Here is an 18238-nt window from a genome sequence, read left to right on the forward strand (position 1 = left end):
CAGCTGTAAAGGGGCCACAAGAACACAATATGAACCTGGAAACTACATACATGGTGTCTCCATTCTTTGATTTTGCCCTTATGTTTATGTTGAACATTGTGAGCAGTCAATGAGCAGGGCTGCTGTATGACTTACTGGACATTTCTATTATTCTTGCATTAATTTTATGATGCATACATTTGGCAATTATTGGATAAGACAGAAACAGACATTGTTATCTTATTTTATTCATACAAATACATTTAAAGTGTATTTTATTGTAACATATCCCAATATAGAATTACATGTACTGTTGTTGGGGTTTCATCACCCAATTCTCGCTGTCAGTTTACCATAAAAATGTACATTTAAAAAATGTACACAACAATTAAAAAAACATTTACAAATGATGATATTGTCTATCATTAGACAAAAGACAATGATACATAAGTAACACAAATATACCTGCCGATCCAGGACGATGAAATAACTGATAGTCTCACACAGTTTGAACATCAGCTCTCTGCATTTACTCAGGGTCAAAAAGGTGAACGCAGCCACGACCCCTCCTCAGTGACTTCCTCTTCAGGTTTAGGTATTAATTACTTTAAACTCAAACCTCAAAAAGCTACGCTCAAGTTTTTACATCATCAGCTCTCAGTTATTCATTGAAGAATTACTGCTAAGCCTGTGGAGGGCAGCAAAAATCAAGGTAAGCAAGGGAAGATTAAACAGCTCCCTCTGTCCTTCAGTCACAGGTATGGCCTTAAATTTTGTGGCTTTTGGAGACAAACTTAATGGTAAAAATTGAGCCAAAATTGAGGACAGAAGAAGGCAAGCATGAGAAGAGACAAGAAAGACATTTGGTCAATAAATCTGGACTGACTTAAGTATGTTTAGAGGAGAATATTTGCTGTCTGACAGGCCGTAAATATGTCGAGAAATACTGATAGATGTTGTAAAACGATAAATGTACTCTTGGAATCATATTTACTCAGTCTAACTACAAGTAAGAGAAATGTTGAGCTTCACTTCGTCCATAGGCCTCTCCAGGCAGCCAAGAAAAACAATGGCAGGGAAACACAGCAGCTCTCAGAGGGCGAGGTCTGTGCCGAACAACCGCATCATTTTATTTAGACCTGATGTCAGGCCTCGCGGTTAAACAGGGAGGGGCCGCCTGCATGGTGACACCGGGTACATGCACTATATATGTGTGTGTGTGTGTGTGTGTGGTTGCACATGTGTTGGGGGATGTGTGGCAGATGTTGCAGAGGGAAGGATTAGTGTGTGTGTGTGTGTGTGTCCTTAAGTGTGTACATTAAAAATATCTTCCCCACAGCAGGAAGCCACAGCGACCAATTACAGTGCAGCATCTGGGCTCGCACACATTTATTAGTGTGTGTGTGTGTGTGTGTGTGTGTGTGTGTGTGTTAGAGAGAGGGGATGGGGAGGTTCAGGCGGAGTTCAGGTTATTTACATCTTTGCATGTAGGGTTTCAGTAAATGGTGCAGCGTGTGTGTGTGTGTGTGTGTGTGTGTGTGTGTGTGTGTGTGTGTGTGAGAGAGGGAGAGAGAGAGAGAGCTTAACACACTCCATGAAGCAGAAGACAGAGCAGGAGAGAGAATTAGAGGGAAAGATAGAAGAATAAATACAGTGCAGGAATGAAGACAATGGTGAGAGTGGAAGAGACACTTTCAGGATGGGGGGGTCGGGGAGAGAAAATAAATACAAGCTGTCGTTCCAGCAGAGATGTAACGTCTCGCTCGGTTTCTCTCCACACTCTCAGAAAAGAAGGTGAGGAGAGAAAGTAGAACCCAGCAACAAGAAGGTAGAACTGCACATTTCAGTTTGTTACATAACTCCCTCTGGACTTAGTGGGAAACTAATTGTATTTATTTAATTGTCTGTTTTTTTAATTGAATCTCTGAGATGATGAGTACTCTGCTGACTGAATAATGACTGTGAGCCTCTGGTAGACCTGGACTGCTAGACTTGAATTCTGTTTAATTGAACTAAGGCAACACAGGACGGGAAATAAAAAAGCATCATGTTCATGACCACAATTTGCCATGAATGTTCTTTCTCTACTACAGTTAGTGTACGGAGTCAGAGGTCAAAAAGACTTCATTTCACTTCTAATTTCATGTTTTGCCTGCATGTAAAAAATATTTATTATGTGCAAGTATCCTCACACATTCAAGTTTATGACTCTGTAAATATGTTTTGCAAATGCACACAGAAAAGATTCGCAAATGTGTAAAACAGTTTTGTAGCTGTAGAAACTACTTGTGTATTCGGACTTGTGCCACAATATTTTTGACTTTGGAATTTCACAGACACATCAATTTCCTATCTGCATGTGTGAACCTGAAGTTTCAAGCTACAAACTACGAGCACAAAATCTGACCGTTTCTTTACGCTTCAGCTAACCAGCCAATCAGCTCGCCTCCACACTGTCCTCTGTTAAACAGAGGAAACTGTCCAATCAGGGTGCAACTGAAATACAACTGCAGGCTGTGAAATTATCTGTGAACATTATTTTGTGAGCTTAAAATCTTTTTGACCTTTATTTGACTTCATACTAGTGTGAGTATGATTCTTATGCTGTAATTTGGTGATGGTTTGTGCACTAAATTGCCAAGTGGACGTCCCAACAAAACACGATGAAGCAGCGTTTTGTTATCATGCAGCACAGATCTGAACTAATCTCCCAGATGTTAGACAAACCCCGACTCTGACCTCCTTAAGCCTTTTCTTTTTTACACTGATACTCAGTTTTAATATATATATTTTTAACTATGCACCTCTTGTCTACACTTTGGCTATTCTAAACCAGACCCCCTCCAGTCAGATTGGCAGGTTTGAAACATCACAAACCAAAGGAGCCAATCCCGTTAATGGACGGGGTGACGCTATGCATATCATTATGTGTAACCTATGGCAACCACTTTGGCGATGCGTGAGCCAGCTGTAACCATTGTCATAATTTTTGCAAACTCACTTCTGACTACTAACGTTAACATTACTACTACTAATTACTACATTATAAGCTAGCTAAGCTTCAACAAGTTTCCACTAAACGACGGCAGAGACGTGTTTGTTTTTGTGACAGAGGGGGCGGTGGGAAATATGTATAATGGGTGGGGACTAAAGAGATTCAGTATTTTTAATGAGGGAGAAGGAGGAGATGCCTTCGGGGGATTTTTACAAGGTAATTAAACACATTTTGCAGAAAAAAACAAATCAGACAATTTATTATTTCAAGCAGAGCTTTTTATACGTCTTAAAACGTGACTGGAGCTGCTCTTTAATGAATTGTTTTAATTCATTTTTAATCTTTTACTCCTGCGCCTTTAAATTGTAAACCTGTCTTTCATTATATTTTATTACTCTATAAAACACTTTGAATCACCCGGTGTATGAAATGTGCTATACAATCAAAGCAGCCCTTCCTAAATGTATCTCCCTCTGAGGTCCTGATCATAACATTCATGCTTTGCTGGTGTCTCCTAATAACCTACTTGCATCACATAAAGCTAAAGTCTGTTAAGGTCATAAGACAAATCCTATGGTTACCAATAACGGCTCGGCCAAGTGAAATCTTTTCTGATCTTCATTATGATTGTTGTGAAAATCTCATACAGCGATCTGAGCATGTGCAGAAACAGACAACATCACAAAACAGGGAAATAACCATTAATCACCTGTGTGCTTCCGAGCCTTTGTGGGATTTCAGGGAATTAAAGGAGAAGCCCAATTTTAATTGAGCTGCTGAGACAATAAGTCATTTTAATTATTTTAAAGAATCAAAGTCAGCGGTTATTACAAGAGGTACGAGGTTATTGATGAGCGAGAAATCCTGCTGTAATGGTTGTAATTATGAAAAAGGACTATGTGAGATCTTGCTTCAGTTATTGATATGATCCAACCCACTAATACCTGTATGTGTGCATCACTAATGAGAGGAACGTGCGTTATTAAAATGTTTTTTTAATCCAATTCACTCTAACATCTAATGAAAGTTTCAGGTCACTTTGCAAACTCAGTGACAATTTCACTTAAAACTACTTCATGCATCACGTGACCAATGTTAACATGAAGTCTCACCATGCTGTTATGAAGGCTACCGTGCAAACAAAAACTGGCACCAGATGATTGCAGCTGTAACAATGAGGGTCATGAAGTTCTAAAGTGGGCGGGGCTTGACGAAGGGAAGTGAATGATGGAGTAGAGGAGGATGGTGATGTATTTAATGAGTACTCTCAAATAACTTTAGAGCGACTCCAATCGACCACGTCATCAATCAAAGTTTCTTCCTGTGTGCAGCTGAGGATTGAGTCGCTCTAATGTGAGCACATCGACAAGTGGCCTCCATTATTCATACGGTCTGCACCGATACTGAGCTGGCAGCAGATTCTGTAGAGTGAGCTATTATTTTAAAGCTGGCTGGTGGGTGTTATTTATGTTAAGAGGGACTCGAAGTGCCTTTTCCTGGACACTCATGACAAATGTGATCATTTTTACTGACAGTTACATACAGGTATCTGTGTCAGAACAAAACACTATATATTGGAGATTAAGCTTATGATATTACGACAGAAGACCATACAAATAGAATAAATCATTAAAGCCATTGATCATCTACGAGAAAATATTAAACACAAAACATACACCAAAGACTATTTTCTACAAAACCAATACGCTTTTTTTCCCTTTCATTAATTTAATAAGAAATCACGTCGTCAATTTACAAACACTAAAATACACACATTTAAGTCTGTTAACAAAGTCTGACAAAAGTAACTCCTAAATGGGTAAAACCTTAAACTTTGTGAAGGTGGTCACGTTCAATCTGTCGGGAAATAATTAAGAACGTGTTCTGACATTAATAAATGACACTGAGATTGTGTTTCCATTTTTAATTAATAGAATTAAAGTGAAATGACCCCCGTCCTGCTGTGGTAATTAGCTGTTAGACAGCTCATATATAAAATCTATTGGTCTCAAAGAAAGGCTAATGTCTCTGGGAGCAGGCTGCCTGTCCCACATACACAAGTGTCTTGTAAAAGTTGGCCTTGTTTTTTATTGTTTTGGCTCCATGTAGCCACCGACCACATTCATAGAGTATATTGTATAGATTGGTGCAACTCATGAGTTCAGCAGGGCAGAATTTGTGTTTAAATTAGCAGAAGAGAAAGCATGTTAAAAACAACTTAGATAATACATTGCCCATAATGCAGCAGGGCATTCACATATCATCTTTATGTGAAGGTTATAGGCTTTTTTGTTTCCATGTGTTGAAAGAAAGAAAGAGCTGTTTTGATTTGACTTAACAGCGTGTGTCCTGATTACATTTTATTTTAGTTTATTGTCACCTGGTAATTTAAATCACTTCTGTCCAACCACAGTTACAACAGCCTGCGGGGGAAGCTGCTGCAAGAGCTGAGAAGCATTTATATTCATTGATTAAATTCAAATTAAAAGAAAATGAAAAGCCCCTTTTTTAATACAAAGGTTCATGTTTGTTATTAAAAGTGTATATACCTAAGTACACTTTAATTCTCTCTGCTCTAATCATTTCTACTCTCTTACTCGGAGGAAAAACACTACTATCAGCACAGTTATAAATGTTCTTTAGTGGTCACAGCAAAGTCATTCAACGTTCTTTAATACAGGCTAGCCGAACGCACATCTTCCTCCATTAAACCTTCAGTAAATAAGTTTAATAAGCCGTGTTATTGTGGTCGTAGTGCTGTCTTCTCTTTATAACTGTTAAAAAAGAAAAGAAAGAATAAAAAAGTAACAAAAACAATCTATATAACGGCGGGTTGACAGTTGACCAGCCCAGCCTTGGTTTTGCTTCTTGTGTCCCTGTAATCTGCAGGTCCTCTTAAGGAAGGTTTACTTTTATCTATGTGTAACTACTGCCCCCTAGTGGTCGGAGCCACACACTGCAGCACAGCAGCATTGCAGCAGGGGCATACTTTTCTCTCTGTGGCCACAAATGACTCATTACAGCAATCATGTCTGTGAATGATTTCCACCCTTGAGTCACCCTTCCATCAAAAATGTGTTTTGTTTTTCTTTCGTCACTGTGATGATAATGATGAATGAACAGAGTTTGACACTTGAAGGCTGTAATCACTTCATCTGCTTTAGCGTGAACCTTTGTGCGTGCTCACCTTAAAACTGAGGTTAAGAATTTTAATTGCAGGAACCTTTAGGTAACACAGCTGTGATGTGGAGACCTGACAGTGCACATACTGAGGATAGACTTTTCTGGAAAGTTCGGGACATGTAGGTATCCTCGGTTGAACTTATGAAAATGAACAATAAATTGCATATTTCTAGATGGGGTTTATAGTAAAATATCAGGTTTTTAAATGGTGAGAAAGACTGAAATTACACTTAATTTAATAATCATTAACAAGGTACTGTCATGTTTATGGTAAAAAAAAAAGGTAAAGGACCCAGGTGCAGACTTGATATCTAATTAAACAAAAAAGGCGACAAACAAAAGCTTACTTGTAGAGTCCCGGTAATAAAATCCAACAAAGAGGTCCAACAAAACAGGTAACAAATAATCCACAGGAAAAGAACGGCCACGAGAAGCAAGGACACTGGTAACACTGAGAAATATACAGGACAAAAGATGACGAACTGACAATCAGCCAGGGGAGCACAGAGACTAAATAAACTTAGGAGGTGAAGCTCATCAGACACAGGTGAGACAATCAAGGTGAGTGAAGACAATAAGGGCAGGGCAGCCAATCAAACAAGCGGGAAACACACAAAGGCAGGAAGTGTCTCTTAAATTGCATCCATGCTTCCTTCACTTGCATCTTTCACTTGCGTCCCTCCTACCAGAGATGCATGGAGAGACGTGAGGAAACCAAGAGAGGAGAGAGGAAACGAGGAAATGTTTTTTAAGAGACATGAGACGTCCTTTCCGATGAAACGTCACGTGCTGCGACGTCCGTTTGTGATGACCGCGTCAGCTGATCACTGCTGGATCAGCTGCCAGTCTGCTTTAACAGCTGTTTGTGTGTGTACACATGTGCTCTGTATTAATTCTAATAAAACACACAGTAACACTGTTTTCTCTCTGTAACCTGTTACCTGTTTAACAAACACCTGCACATGAAGAACAGGCTGAAGTCTGTGTTCCGGCTGCAGAGCCAAAAGGACATTTCTTACCGGCACTATGCTTTTATATTATTTGTTCAATATTTACATTTTTGATTACTGATAATCTGATCTTCATTAATTATTTAATAAGCCCAAATCCTGTCTATGAAAATGATTTATTAGGCTAAAAGTTTCAGGGTAAATAGAACAGTACAGTTTAGACCCAAATGGTTATTCAAGGCTGACTTTAAGAAGAAGACACACTTTATTAACCTCAGAGAGGAAATTCAATGTTTTCACACCGTTATTACAAACATGCTACACACATATTGTCCTGAGTTACTAACATGCAGAAACAGAACCCCCAGAAGAGTGAGGGGGCTGTACATGGACATGTGCACCATGGGGGGGATTCGGTGCCTTGCTCATGAAAGGAACTGGCACTTCTCTAGCTACCAGTCCCAGTTCCATCGTCGGTCCGTACCATAGACTGTATAAAAAGATGGACGACATGCTAGCTCTCTAAAAGTGAAGCCAAAACATTTTGAGCGTCCCCTGCTGACTGGCTGCAGTATAGGTCATAAAGCCTGCCTCCTCCATGTGAACAGATGGGACATAAGGCAAACTATAAAATCAAAATACACGGCAAATGCATTTTTCTCAAACATGGTTTCTGTCATCATAGGTAGAAGTGTTCACTTTTCTGACAAGTTCAGTTTTAATTAGTTATTTGATGCTGTCAAAAGGATGATTGAGAGCTCTGTTGACAAATACGGCTTCTGCAGCCGATCTGTTCCTGATTAGCAGAGTAGAGGAGGAACGGTGAGAGGAGACGTAACTAAAACAATCACAACAGTCATTGAAGTTTCCATATCTGTGAACGACTGCTTCAGACCAACACAAGAAGCTGTTCTGCTGTTAAACAGGCCGACGTGAGGGATCTTTGCTGTTTTTTTGGTAAGTTAAGTGTGTGTTTTGGTTAGTAGAAGTGGCTACGGCGGCGCCACCCGCAGATCTCTACTGCGTAACTCTGGCCCCAAATGGCGTCACCATCACAAGATGGAAGCACCCGTCATGGGGGCTGTTTTGGCTTCAATTTGGTACAATGAGCAGATGGAGATGCGTCGTCCATCTATATATACAGCCATTGGTCCGTACCGGGACTTGAACCGGCCACCCTTTCAGTTCCCAAGCCAAGTCCATACAGACTGAGCTTCTACCTCCCCCATCCATCCATTTTTTCATATATTAGGTTTCAATTAATTTTACTGAATCCCCTGAATAGTCAGATTAAACTATTATGTAATGTTTCACAGTCTCTATTTGTAGCTCTTATTTTCATTTCAAAGTATTACAAATGCTAATGCAGGTTTGAGTGTGATTGTATAAAAATGCATGAAGTAGTGTCTTCAAAGATGTACGTAGCAAGCTGCTTTTCAGTACATTAGTATAATTTCATTAAATGTAGTATTCTCACATTACCCTTTTAACTTTCCTTATTACATTTTTCCTTTTATAATAGTGCCGTTCTGTAAAGCATCCTTTCATCTGTAAGTTCTTAAAGTGTCTGTGACTGCATCACTGAAATAAATAGTGTATTGTGGTGGATTATAACTCAAGCAAAGCAGAATCTTTGCAGCTGCTTTCCCACAGTTCTTATGAAAACAATGACGGCCTTAAATACACACTTAAGTACACACCTCTTCATCTTGACTGTCAGCATCATTGACTCCTCTTCTTGGCTTAAGCTGTGAATACCTGAAGGGGCCGTCATCCTCCCTTTTACTGTCACCCCTGCCCAGTTCAACCATCCTTCAGACTTTCTTAGTGATAAAATTATTATATTTTATGACAGAAAAATAAACCCAGCAGATAACTATACTAATCTATGTATCTACCTACTAAGGTGGCTCTACAGCGCACATCTTTCAGATTTTTAAACACCCCTTAAAGAAAAAACGAAAGCAAAGACTCAGGATGTAATTCAAATGCTGCTATTGTTACCATGTGAGCTGATATACAGTGTGTATCAGCTCATAGAGGGGTGGGGGGTTGTCCTTGTCAGAGTCAGGGACAGGAACTTCCTCTGCAGCAGCAACAATCTGACTTACCGCACAGTCTGTCGCCCTCAGTGCACCATGGACAGAGCCGCTGTGGGGACGGGCCGCAGGACTCCCACAGTGCCTGAATGCAACATCTCCACCTCCACTTTGGCCTTTGACCAACGCTTTACCAGCACCGCCAAAGGAATCCTCCACCTGGCTGAGATAGTAAGCGTGAACGTGTTTATTTTGATCAGTGTTTGAAGACTCCATCAACAGACACTCTCGCATGCTGAGGACAGCACGTTACTTTAGGTGCACCTGGTTATTATTGTGTCAGGAAATGGTAATTGTATGTTTATGAGAGACGTCAGTGGAGAAGAAAAGTATGTCACTGTTATTTTAGTTATGTGAACATGGTCTGAGCAGGTAATGCAGGTAGAGGCACACCTAGGGACAACCTGATTACAAACTGTCTACCTAGTTTCTGTTTTACAGTGCCACACGTACGAGGTCACACTGTGTTAGAAAACACTCTGAATGATTTATTTTTTATTTTTTTAAATGGATGTGAAATTAATGAGAGTATTAAAAGCATGACATGGATATTGCTGGTATTCCTCAGACTGTAAAGTTTGAGTAATACCAGACAGAGTAGAACCATAGAGCTATTTTTCTATGAAGATAGGAAGTGAACCCAAAACACCAAGAAAATCAACTCTTCCTCCCTTTTCTGCCTCATTGTGTCTCTTCCTTTCTAAATCAGCTGAGGGAAAAGTCAGGATAGACTTTCTGTAAATACAGTCTGGCTGGCTGCCATGCAGAGCCTGTGCAGGCCCGACTGAGGGAACCTGATTGCAAACTAATCTTATGAAAGAAATTCTTTTATACTATGTTTAGAGGAATTTATAATAGAAAATGTGGCATTATCCCGTAAATACCTAAAATAACTTTAATAGAGAACCTGATGATAAAAGATCCTTTTATCTGAAATGTATTTATAGACAGGCCCGTCCACGGATATGGCTGTGGCGCTGAAAAGTCCAGCGAACAAGCACATCCCAAATCTGAGAGATTCGTATAAACGCATGCGCCTTCTCTTAACATGCCCCCCCCCCAACCTCTGTTGCTGAAAAATAAAGCCAAGCGCCCATTTTTACAGCTGAGTTAATCATGTTTACAGCCTGGTAAAACACTTTTGGTCTCCATAACTAATTTCTAATGCTTTGTTTTTTGTAACTCATCCGTTTCAATTACATTAAGCCTCAAATTATACGGGCCGAGTCACGTCTAGTGACAGGTGGACACTGCTGGCTGCCTGCGAGGCATGATCTCAGCCACAGAGACGCTGAAGCTGAAACTGAAGCTGAACTTCTCAGCCATGTTTTTATCGTTGCCTTTTGGGGATTTTTTTCATGCAAAAATCTGACAATTGTTTAAGCAGAAAAAAGGGTTTAAGCAGCCATAAAAAAGTCAGTCTTAAGTTGCACTTAAAGAGGCGTCAAAGAGACCAGGAACTACCCAGGAGGAGGAGAATTAACGGCTAAAGGAGAGACACTGAGCTGTAGTGCGACGTGAACCAGTGGACCAGCGGATAGCGGGGCAGGTGTCGTGATAAATGACCGGCATTAGCGAGCGATATCCAACGCTGTGCCCACATCACAACACTGTAGAGCGGATCACATATCAAAGGCTATAACAAATCATGATTAGCAGCAAGTGGGAGCGTTAATACTCACCCTTTACAGTTACTAATGGGTGAGTGTCAGCTTGTATCAGTTGTGTTTCGTATTGCCTACTAAAACGGTAAATCTGTACTACGTTTTATGGTGCCACAGCGGTGTGTGAAAGAGACAGAGAGGGAGAGAGAGAGAGCGGTGACAGTATCCTGACACTAGATAGGTGCTTGTGCGTCCCGTCCCGAAGTCCTGTCTCTTCACCTGCACTTGACACACCCAGGCACGAAAAGCTAGCTCCGTTCCTCTTCCTGTCAGGAAAACGGTGGGCTCAGTGTCCTGTCAAGCTGCAGTTTGTGCAACGGCACAAATGCAAAAATTAACCATTATAAGAACTTGTGAAATTCAATGTTAGATGACCAAAATAATATCTACACAACACGATACGACCACTCAGACTCACTGCCACCTACTTCTGCACGTTGAGCTAAGGCAGAGTCGGACACCGCAAGTCCCTCTTGTGACGTAACATGACAGCCTGTTGATAAAAAAAACTGTTTGAGCAGTTTCACTGTGCTTATGTCTGTAAATCATATAAAATCAAAGATTAACTTTTTCCACAACCATTTTCAGACAAGAGTGAGTGTTTTAATATAAAATTTTACCTGCAAGTTGCTCTTTGAGGAAATACATAGAGAGCTATCCAGATGCAGGGAGTTTCATAGAGTTTTTTGTTTGGGACACAGTAAGAGCATTTCCTTTTACAAGTGTGACAGAACATTACATTTTACTGTGTTAAATAGACAGGACAGGTACGGGAACATTTCAGCAGATCGTTACGGTAAAAGGATCAAACCAGTTTGAAAGTCACGTTTCACACTGGCACTGGTAATGTGACACCAAACATCCCTCAGGAATCTTCTGTCGTGCAAGAGGAAGGCTGGGTTCCTGTAAGTGCAGGAAAGACAATTAGTAACTCACCATGACATGTGATGCAGTGGAGATGTTGGTTTTTTTAGAACGGGGAAACATCTTCTGGAATAATAAACTTTCTACAGTAAGAGAGTAAGGTTTTCAAAATAAAAGTGACGTTTCGTTATGATCTTTTGTTTGGTTCGTTTGAGGTGAATTAGTTGTGGAACAACTGGCTTAAACCACCTCATCCATCTTCTTTTCACATCAAGACAGCCCTGTCGGTATTTGACAGAAACAACAACAGTAACAAGTATTGATTGAAAAATCTCTCCACTCTTTTTGATTGTCTTTAACCTAGTTTTACTTTTATTTTAATCTTTCACTCTGAAGGAAAACAATAAATCTTAAGTTAATGTGTTAAACTTCTCTCCTCTCCTCTCCTGTCCTGCAGGTGTGTGGTATGTTGGTGTGGATTCTGGTTGGGGGTACAGACTATTTCCACCTGTCTGCTCTCTGCTGGGTTATGTTTGTTGCCGTCTCATTCTGGGTCCTGACTGTTTGTCTGTTTGTGATTTTCCTCACTGGAGCCCATCACAGGATACCACAGGTCCCCTGGACTATACTGGTAACACAAAAACCACACACAAAAGCTCTAAAAAATTTTCCTGCAATACTTTTGTGTTTAAAGTTGTAATCTTGAATATTTCAGTTTCATTCTCTTTGGCGGCACTGTTGGCGATAAACGGTAATCGGCTCTGGTTGTTACTCTTGATTTTCCTCGCTGACGCTCGCTTTCCTTTTCAGACTGTTTGCCTTCATCTGAGCGTCCAATTTGTTTCTTTTTCTTTGATTTTCACTTATTTTTGAAGTTGTATCTGTAGTCATCCATCTTTTCTTTGTTTGTTCAGCCAAGGTAGATTACAGTTCACTCGCAACACTTGCAGGGACCAGAAAAGCAGCCACTTAGCTCCGCCTACCCTCTCTGGCAGACCAACCACTGCTGGGTGATGGAAAACGCTTCACTAACTGGGCGCCACTTGTGATTTTAGTCGCAAACGTCGCCCCAGACACCCAGTCTGTAATACTGCAAATGCAAAGGCTTGATAGTGACTTAAAATTCATTTATTTGAATGAAAATCTTTGAGATTATTACTTTAATAGAAGAGTTTGAATGCTTATTATTTGTAACTCTCTGTTGGTGTCTCTCTCTCCTCCAGTCTCTGTGTTTGAACTGCAGTGCTGCAGCTCTGTATCTGGTGGCAGCTGTCGTAGATGCCCTCTCAGTGAACCAGGCCGTTAGGGGGCGACACAACTACAACTGCTGGGCAGCATCTGCAGTAAGAGCACTCCTAAATAAATCCCTAAATACATGTAGAGGAAATTGCTACTTTTTATTATTTATGTACATTAAACATGTCTGAAACAGCATTTAAACAATCGTATACGCTTTTAAAAGCTCCCCTCTGAGAAAGTACTTCTCCAAATACAACAACATTTTCTCTGCTTTAATGATTCCGACACATCCAGTCAGGGTATACTCTGACACCAAGAAGAGATAGGACACTTATGTATCTCTTTCACAAGTTAGAAAAGTGTAGACCTCAGGGTGGAGCTCACTGGAATAGCGTGTTTATGACATTACACAAGGCCAGGGAATGTAGTGGTTTGAAACTATGTAGTCTGTTGTAATGTAGTGGATGGAAAAAAACATACATGTAATAATGATATGGACAGAGAAAGTGGGTCACACTTTACAAAAAGGGACATCATTTTGAGTAAGGAATGAGGGACTAGCTGCCAGTGACCTAGTTATACAGTAACTACTTATTATCTTTATACAGTATCAAGTGATGAGTTCATGAGTTGTTAATTAGGGTTGAGTGAGCAATACATGTGTTTGAATGAGTCATTAATAAGTACTGTCTTTACAATCCTACTTTATAATAGATAATGATGAGTTACAAAGAGCAGACTGGACGCTACTAAATTAAACCTGTGTATCAGACAGTAAACGGCACATAACCAGTAACAAAACAGTCAATACCAATTACTTATACATAAAGTAGTAACACTTTATACCCCAGTATTCCCTTATTACTTCATTTCACCTGTGCATTAGTCTCAAACTCAGTCAGAGAGGGGGCTGAAATAAAAAACTGGGTCTAAGACGAGGGTCGAACAGGGTCAACATTATTTGGACAACAGACATAAATAAACCATGTGTTTATCAGAGGCATTATGACAAATTAATCATACAGAAATATGAACTTTATTTACTTTGACATCTTATAGAATTCAGAACAAATCAAGGGTATCAAAAAAATGAGACCAAATTAAAGATAAAATAAATCAGCATATTTAATTTGTTTTTGTCTCCCTCTCTATTAGCAGTTTTTCACTGAGTCATTTCCAAAAAAAGTTGTATCACAGGCATCAACAGCCAGAAAACAATTTAAAACTATATAAAAAATATGTTTCATTCATTCACAACACCATCAAGAAAATAAGAATTATTTAAATGTGATCAATCTGGTTAAAATGTGCAAATATTTCAACAATAAGCAGTCTACCTGTGATTACAGGAAATGGTGCAACAAGTAAATATATTTAAGTGCACCCTGCCCTTATGACTTGCCAGAGCCAGATGCTTGGCATCTTTTCTTGGCTGCAGGTTCATTAATGTTTGTGGTTAGGCTCTGAGCTGAGCAGATATGTGCTTCCAAACATGCAGAGCATTCAAGCAGCTGTAGGCGGAGCTTGGGGCATCGTTTCAGAGTTCTGTCAGCTCCATTTGGATGTTTACAGGTGCTCTTTCCACGTCAACTACAAACGGATTACTGAGCAGTTCAAATTTTAATTTCTGAGCTCCAAAGTCGGCAAATAGCCGTGTGAACTCTGCCAGGTACGCAGTTTTTCAGTTGGGAACACAGCGGTGGAGACCTGGTTTGTCATTGTCTGGCAACAGGAAAAGTGACCCAAGTTTCCTTGCTGCAGCTGAGTCTCCCACAGCCGCAGCTTGTCTTGGAAAGCTCTCACTGCGCCACAGCCACTTGTGCTAACGAAAACACACACTTAAATTACCGATAAAACGTGCAGGGATCCCGCACGCTGCCGTATTAAACAGCAGAACAGCTTCTTGTGTTGGTCTGAGGTTAATGTTCACAGATATGTAAACTTCAATGACTGTAGTGATTGTTTTAGTAACGTCTCCTCTCGCCGTTCCTCCTCTACTCTGCTAATCAGGAACAGATCAACTGCAGGAGCTGAATTTGTCAACAGAGCTGTCAATCATCGTTTTGACAGCATCAAATAACTAATAAAAAATACACTTGACAGAAAAATGAACACTTGGACGTAAATCAGCATGATAAGAACTAACGATAATAACTATAATGAAAAATGTATTTGATGTCTTTGATTTTATAGTTCGACTCATGTCCCATCTGTTAACATGGAGAAGGCGGGTGTTATGACCTATACTGCAGCCAGTCAGCAGGGGGCGCTCTAAATGTTTTGACATCATTTTTAGGGAGCTGTCATGTCGTCCATCTTTTTATACAGTCTATGGTTTTACCCAAGAACACTTCAACATGTAGACTGAGGGAGCTGGGGATGGAATTGAAAGCCACAAACCACTGAGCCACAACTGGCCCAATATTTAACAATGAAATACTTGGTTAACAGCAAATGTCTCCGGTTGTTTCAATTCTAATATTTTGTTTTGTTTTGTTCTCATTGTCTCCCTGCCCCCCCCCCCACCTTTCACACGTTTCAGTTCTTTGCATCTCTGACCACACTGTGCTATGCAGGAAGCAGCTACCTGAGCTACCGTTCCTGGAAAACCATCCAAGAGGGAAAATAGTCCCCTCAGTGTTTGAAGACGACACTCTTCAGACTTTCTTTGAGTGATATCTTTGATCGTGTCATCGCAGGCGGAAATAGAGCCGGAGACGGAACCTGCCTTCAACAAGATGTTTTGGACTCTCTCACTGAACAGTAAAGTTGAGTACATTTAGGAGAAATGTTGGTTTAAAAAAAGAGATTTGAAATTTGACCAAGGTAAATATTATGCTGACAGAAAGGGTTTTCTGTAGTATGAGCTGCATATACAGTACTTCAATTCAATACAGTTCAGCACCCAGTCACTTTTCAATTTATATCAATCTAAATGCATTTCTTCCCTTATGTGCAAAAACCCCAAAGATAAGACATAGGAACACAGTTAAGAGGCAAGATTTCAACGTACCATTGTGATAACTCCTGGCGATTCTGGCTCGTACATATAAGGCCGAATAACCGATCATAGAGCAGCCATGTTTTGTACAACTTTTGAGTGACAGTTGCGCACACTCCCCCATATGGGATCACACACATGGGGGAGGGGCTGCGCGGTTGTAGTATCCTGTGGTAACAATAGATCCACGTAATCGATCTAATAGAGACTCAGACAGGCTAGAGCACTTGGCCTGTCCAGATTTGTCAGGATGATAGGCACAAGGGTAACAGACACCACAGAGTTTGGCAAAAGGCCAGGTGTCATAACTCAAATACAAATTCCAAGACACTACAGAACATACTGTTGTGTCATTGCCTAATAGAACTACTGGTTGTGATTCCCAGTGAACTTCTGTTGGCATATAGCCTACCTTAAAGAGATTCTTTTTGACACAGTTTGATAACGCAGAGTAATGTTAACTTCCCCACTCAGCTACATTTGCTCCAGAAACTCCATCTCTTGGACCTGGTAGCATGTATTGCCGCTGTTTAGGGTTTTTTCTGCCTCTCAAAGGTCCACAACATTGTAAAAAAGTAGCCTTTCGACAAAAGAGTTGCTCTTGTGTTGTAACACATAACAAACTAAATATTTCTTTCAAGCATTGTTGAGCTTTTTGCATTAATGAGAGCTACCTACCAGACCCAAGCCCTGATCTACTGGTCTCATACACTGCTTGTACAATACAATCAAGACGCCAACCCTTGTAAACACGTGTAACATGATCATCATGAATAAAGACATTTTAAAAATGTGTCTATTCAAGTGTACTTTATCCTTTTCTAAGGTGTAAGGTGAGTGAAGGGTATTAAATTCTTTGTTATAAATCTTAAACTAAGATCAGATCAGTTGTGGATTCCCCTGTGCTGTGGAAATGATCATTAAAAAGGTTTTTGGTAAACCTAAAATGACTTGTCAATAACTTTGCCTCTCCCTGTCTTGTGCCGTTGCCAAAACACAGCCCCGATAGTTGTAAGATACAACACACATACGAGTAATATAACTGATCAGTGCAGACATAATGACTTTCTGTAAAATAGGTTGCAATTTGTTTTTGACTGAGATTCGGTATGCTGCAGCTTTCAGTATGATTGACATCCTTAAAGTTGTCTCACAGCATTCCTCTTTATGACTCATCTTTTCTACTTGACTACCAAGTATTGAATAAAAAAGTCATCCTCTACGAGAAATCTCACATCTACAGATCTGTTTGAGCTGGTTCTACTGGAATAACCATTCTTTTTGTCACGGTTATGGGAAACCCTGTGCCCTCAAATGGTGAAATGCCAAACTCGTATATTGCACATGCCCTCTACCCACTGGCAGATGAGCCTCCCAAGAGCTTTAAAACCACCTTAAAGCCATGTTCTGCAAGTGGGTCTACTTCACCACCGCCACAAAGGAGCAGGTTATATAGAACATTGTCCTGGATCAGTACTTTGTGGTTCTATAACCAAAGGTAAAGACACGGGGGGAAGTGTGATCCCCAGACAGCAGCAGACGCAGTAGAACTGGAGGATGCCTATACTATGCCATACAGTGGGCCAAGAACCTAGCACTAATAGGATTTTATGATAACTTATTATATGTATAATGTGGTGGACTGTGTTGTGGTGCATTAGAAATATTGAAATCTACAAAAACTGAAAATGGAATGATATTTTTTCATTTGATTTGGATTATTATAGTGTGTTTTTATGGCTTCTACCTTGATGTTTGTCTGTGTCATTAAAATTGATCTGTACATGATTATTGATGTCTCACATTCAAATAATGGATGATAAAGTCAATGACAGTAAATATAGCTTAACTAAGACAGAATGCTAAAAGTCTTGTGTTTGCTGTTCACCACACCCCTGTGAACTGCTGGCCGGCCTGCTATCATCACACCTGGAAACGCCCTGTGTAGGTCACAGAGACCGAAGAGACTGAAGACTGAGATGTCAACACTAGAATAGAGATGCATCGATGTTTTCACAGAGAAAAAGGACATGAGTGCATCAGATGAGATGATGTTACAGCAGGTCTATACGGGTTAATATATATTGTCTTTAACAAGGTTTGATGACAAAATATTAGTGAAAATACCTCTTGTCTAAGTATTGTAACGTGGTGTAGAGGTGTGTTAAAGCATTTAGGCTTCAGCACATCATTTTAGCAGCTCATTGTAAATGAAAAGAAAAAAGGTGAATGATTTAGCACAGTGCTCCTATTGATCAGTATGA

General features: G+C 40.1%; 1 protein-coding gene across 1 annotated transcript; it reads left to right on the plus strand.

The window, feature by feature from the left end:
* Positions 1 to 9245: 9245 nt before the first annotated feature.
* cmtm8b (CKLF-like MARVEL transmembrane domain containing 8b) lies at positions 9246 to 16724 on the plus strand. Its single transcript, XM_069656920.1, has 4 exons — positions 9246 to 9377; positions 12192 to 12365; positions 12958 to 13077; positions 15516 to 16724. Exons 1-4 carry the CDS (start codon positions 9246 to 9248, stop codon positions 15600 to 15602), a joined length of 513 nt encoding a protein of 170 aa, XP_069513021.1. The 3' UTR covers positions 15603 to 16724.
* Positions 16725 to 18238: the final 1514 nt, after the last annotated feature.

Source organism: Semicossyphus pulcher, unplaced genomic scaffold, assembly GCF_022749685.1.
Source record: "Semicossyphus pulcher isolate SPU_LCO1_2020_fin unplaced genomic scaffold, fSemPul1.0.p SCAF_9, whole genome shotgun sequence".
Lineage (NCBI taxonomy): Eukaryota > Metazoa > Chordata > Actinopteri > Labriformes > Labridae > Semicossyphus > Semicossyphus pulcher.

What these genes read in the sequence shown, in the direction of transcription:
- cmtm8b (XM_069656920.1), top strand. Translation starts at nt 9,246, where the DNA reads ATGGACAGAGCCGCTGTGGGGACGGGCCGCAGGACTCCCACAGTGCCT. An exon ending in TCCTCCACCTGGCTGAGATA is followed by an intron (nt 9,378 to 12,191) that starts GTAAGCGTGAAC and finishes CCTGTCCTGCAG; the next exon opens with GTGTGTGGTATGTTGGTGTG. An exon ending in ACTGCTGGGCAGCATCTGCA is followed by an intron (nt 13,078 to 15,515) that starts GTAAGAGCACTC and finishes CACACGTTTCAG; the next exon opens with TTCTTTGCATCTCTGACCAC.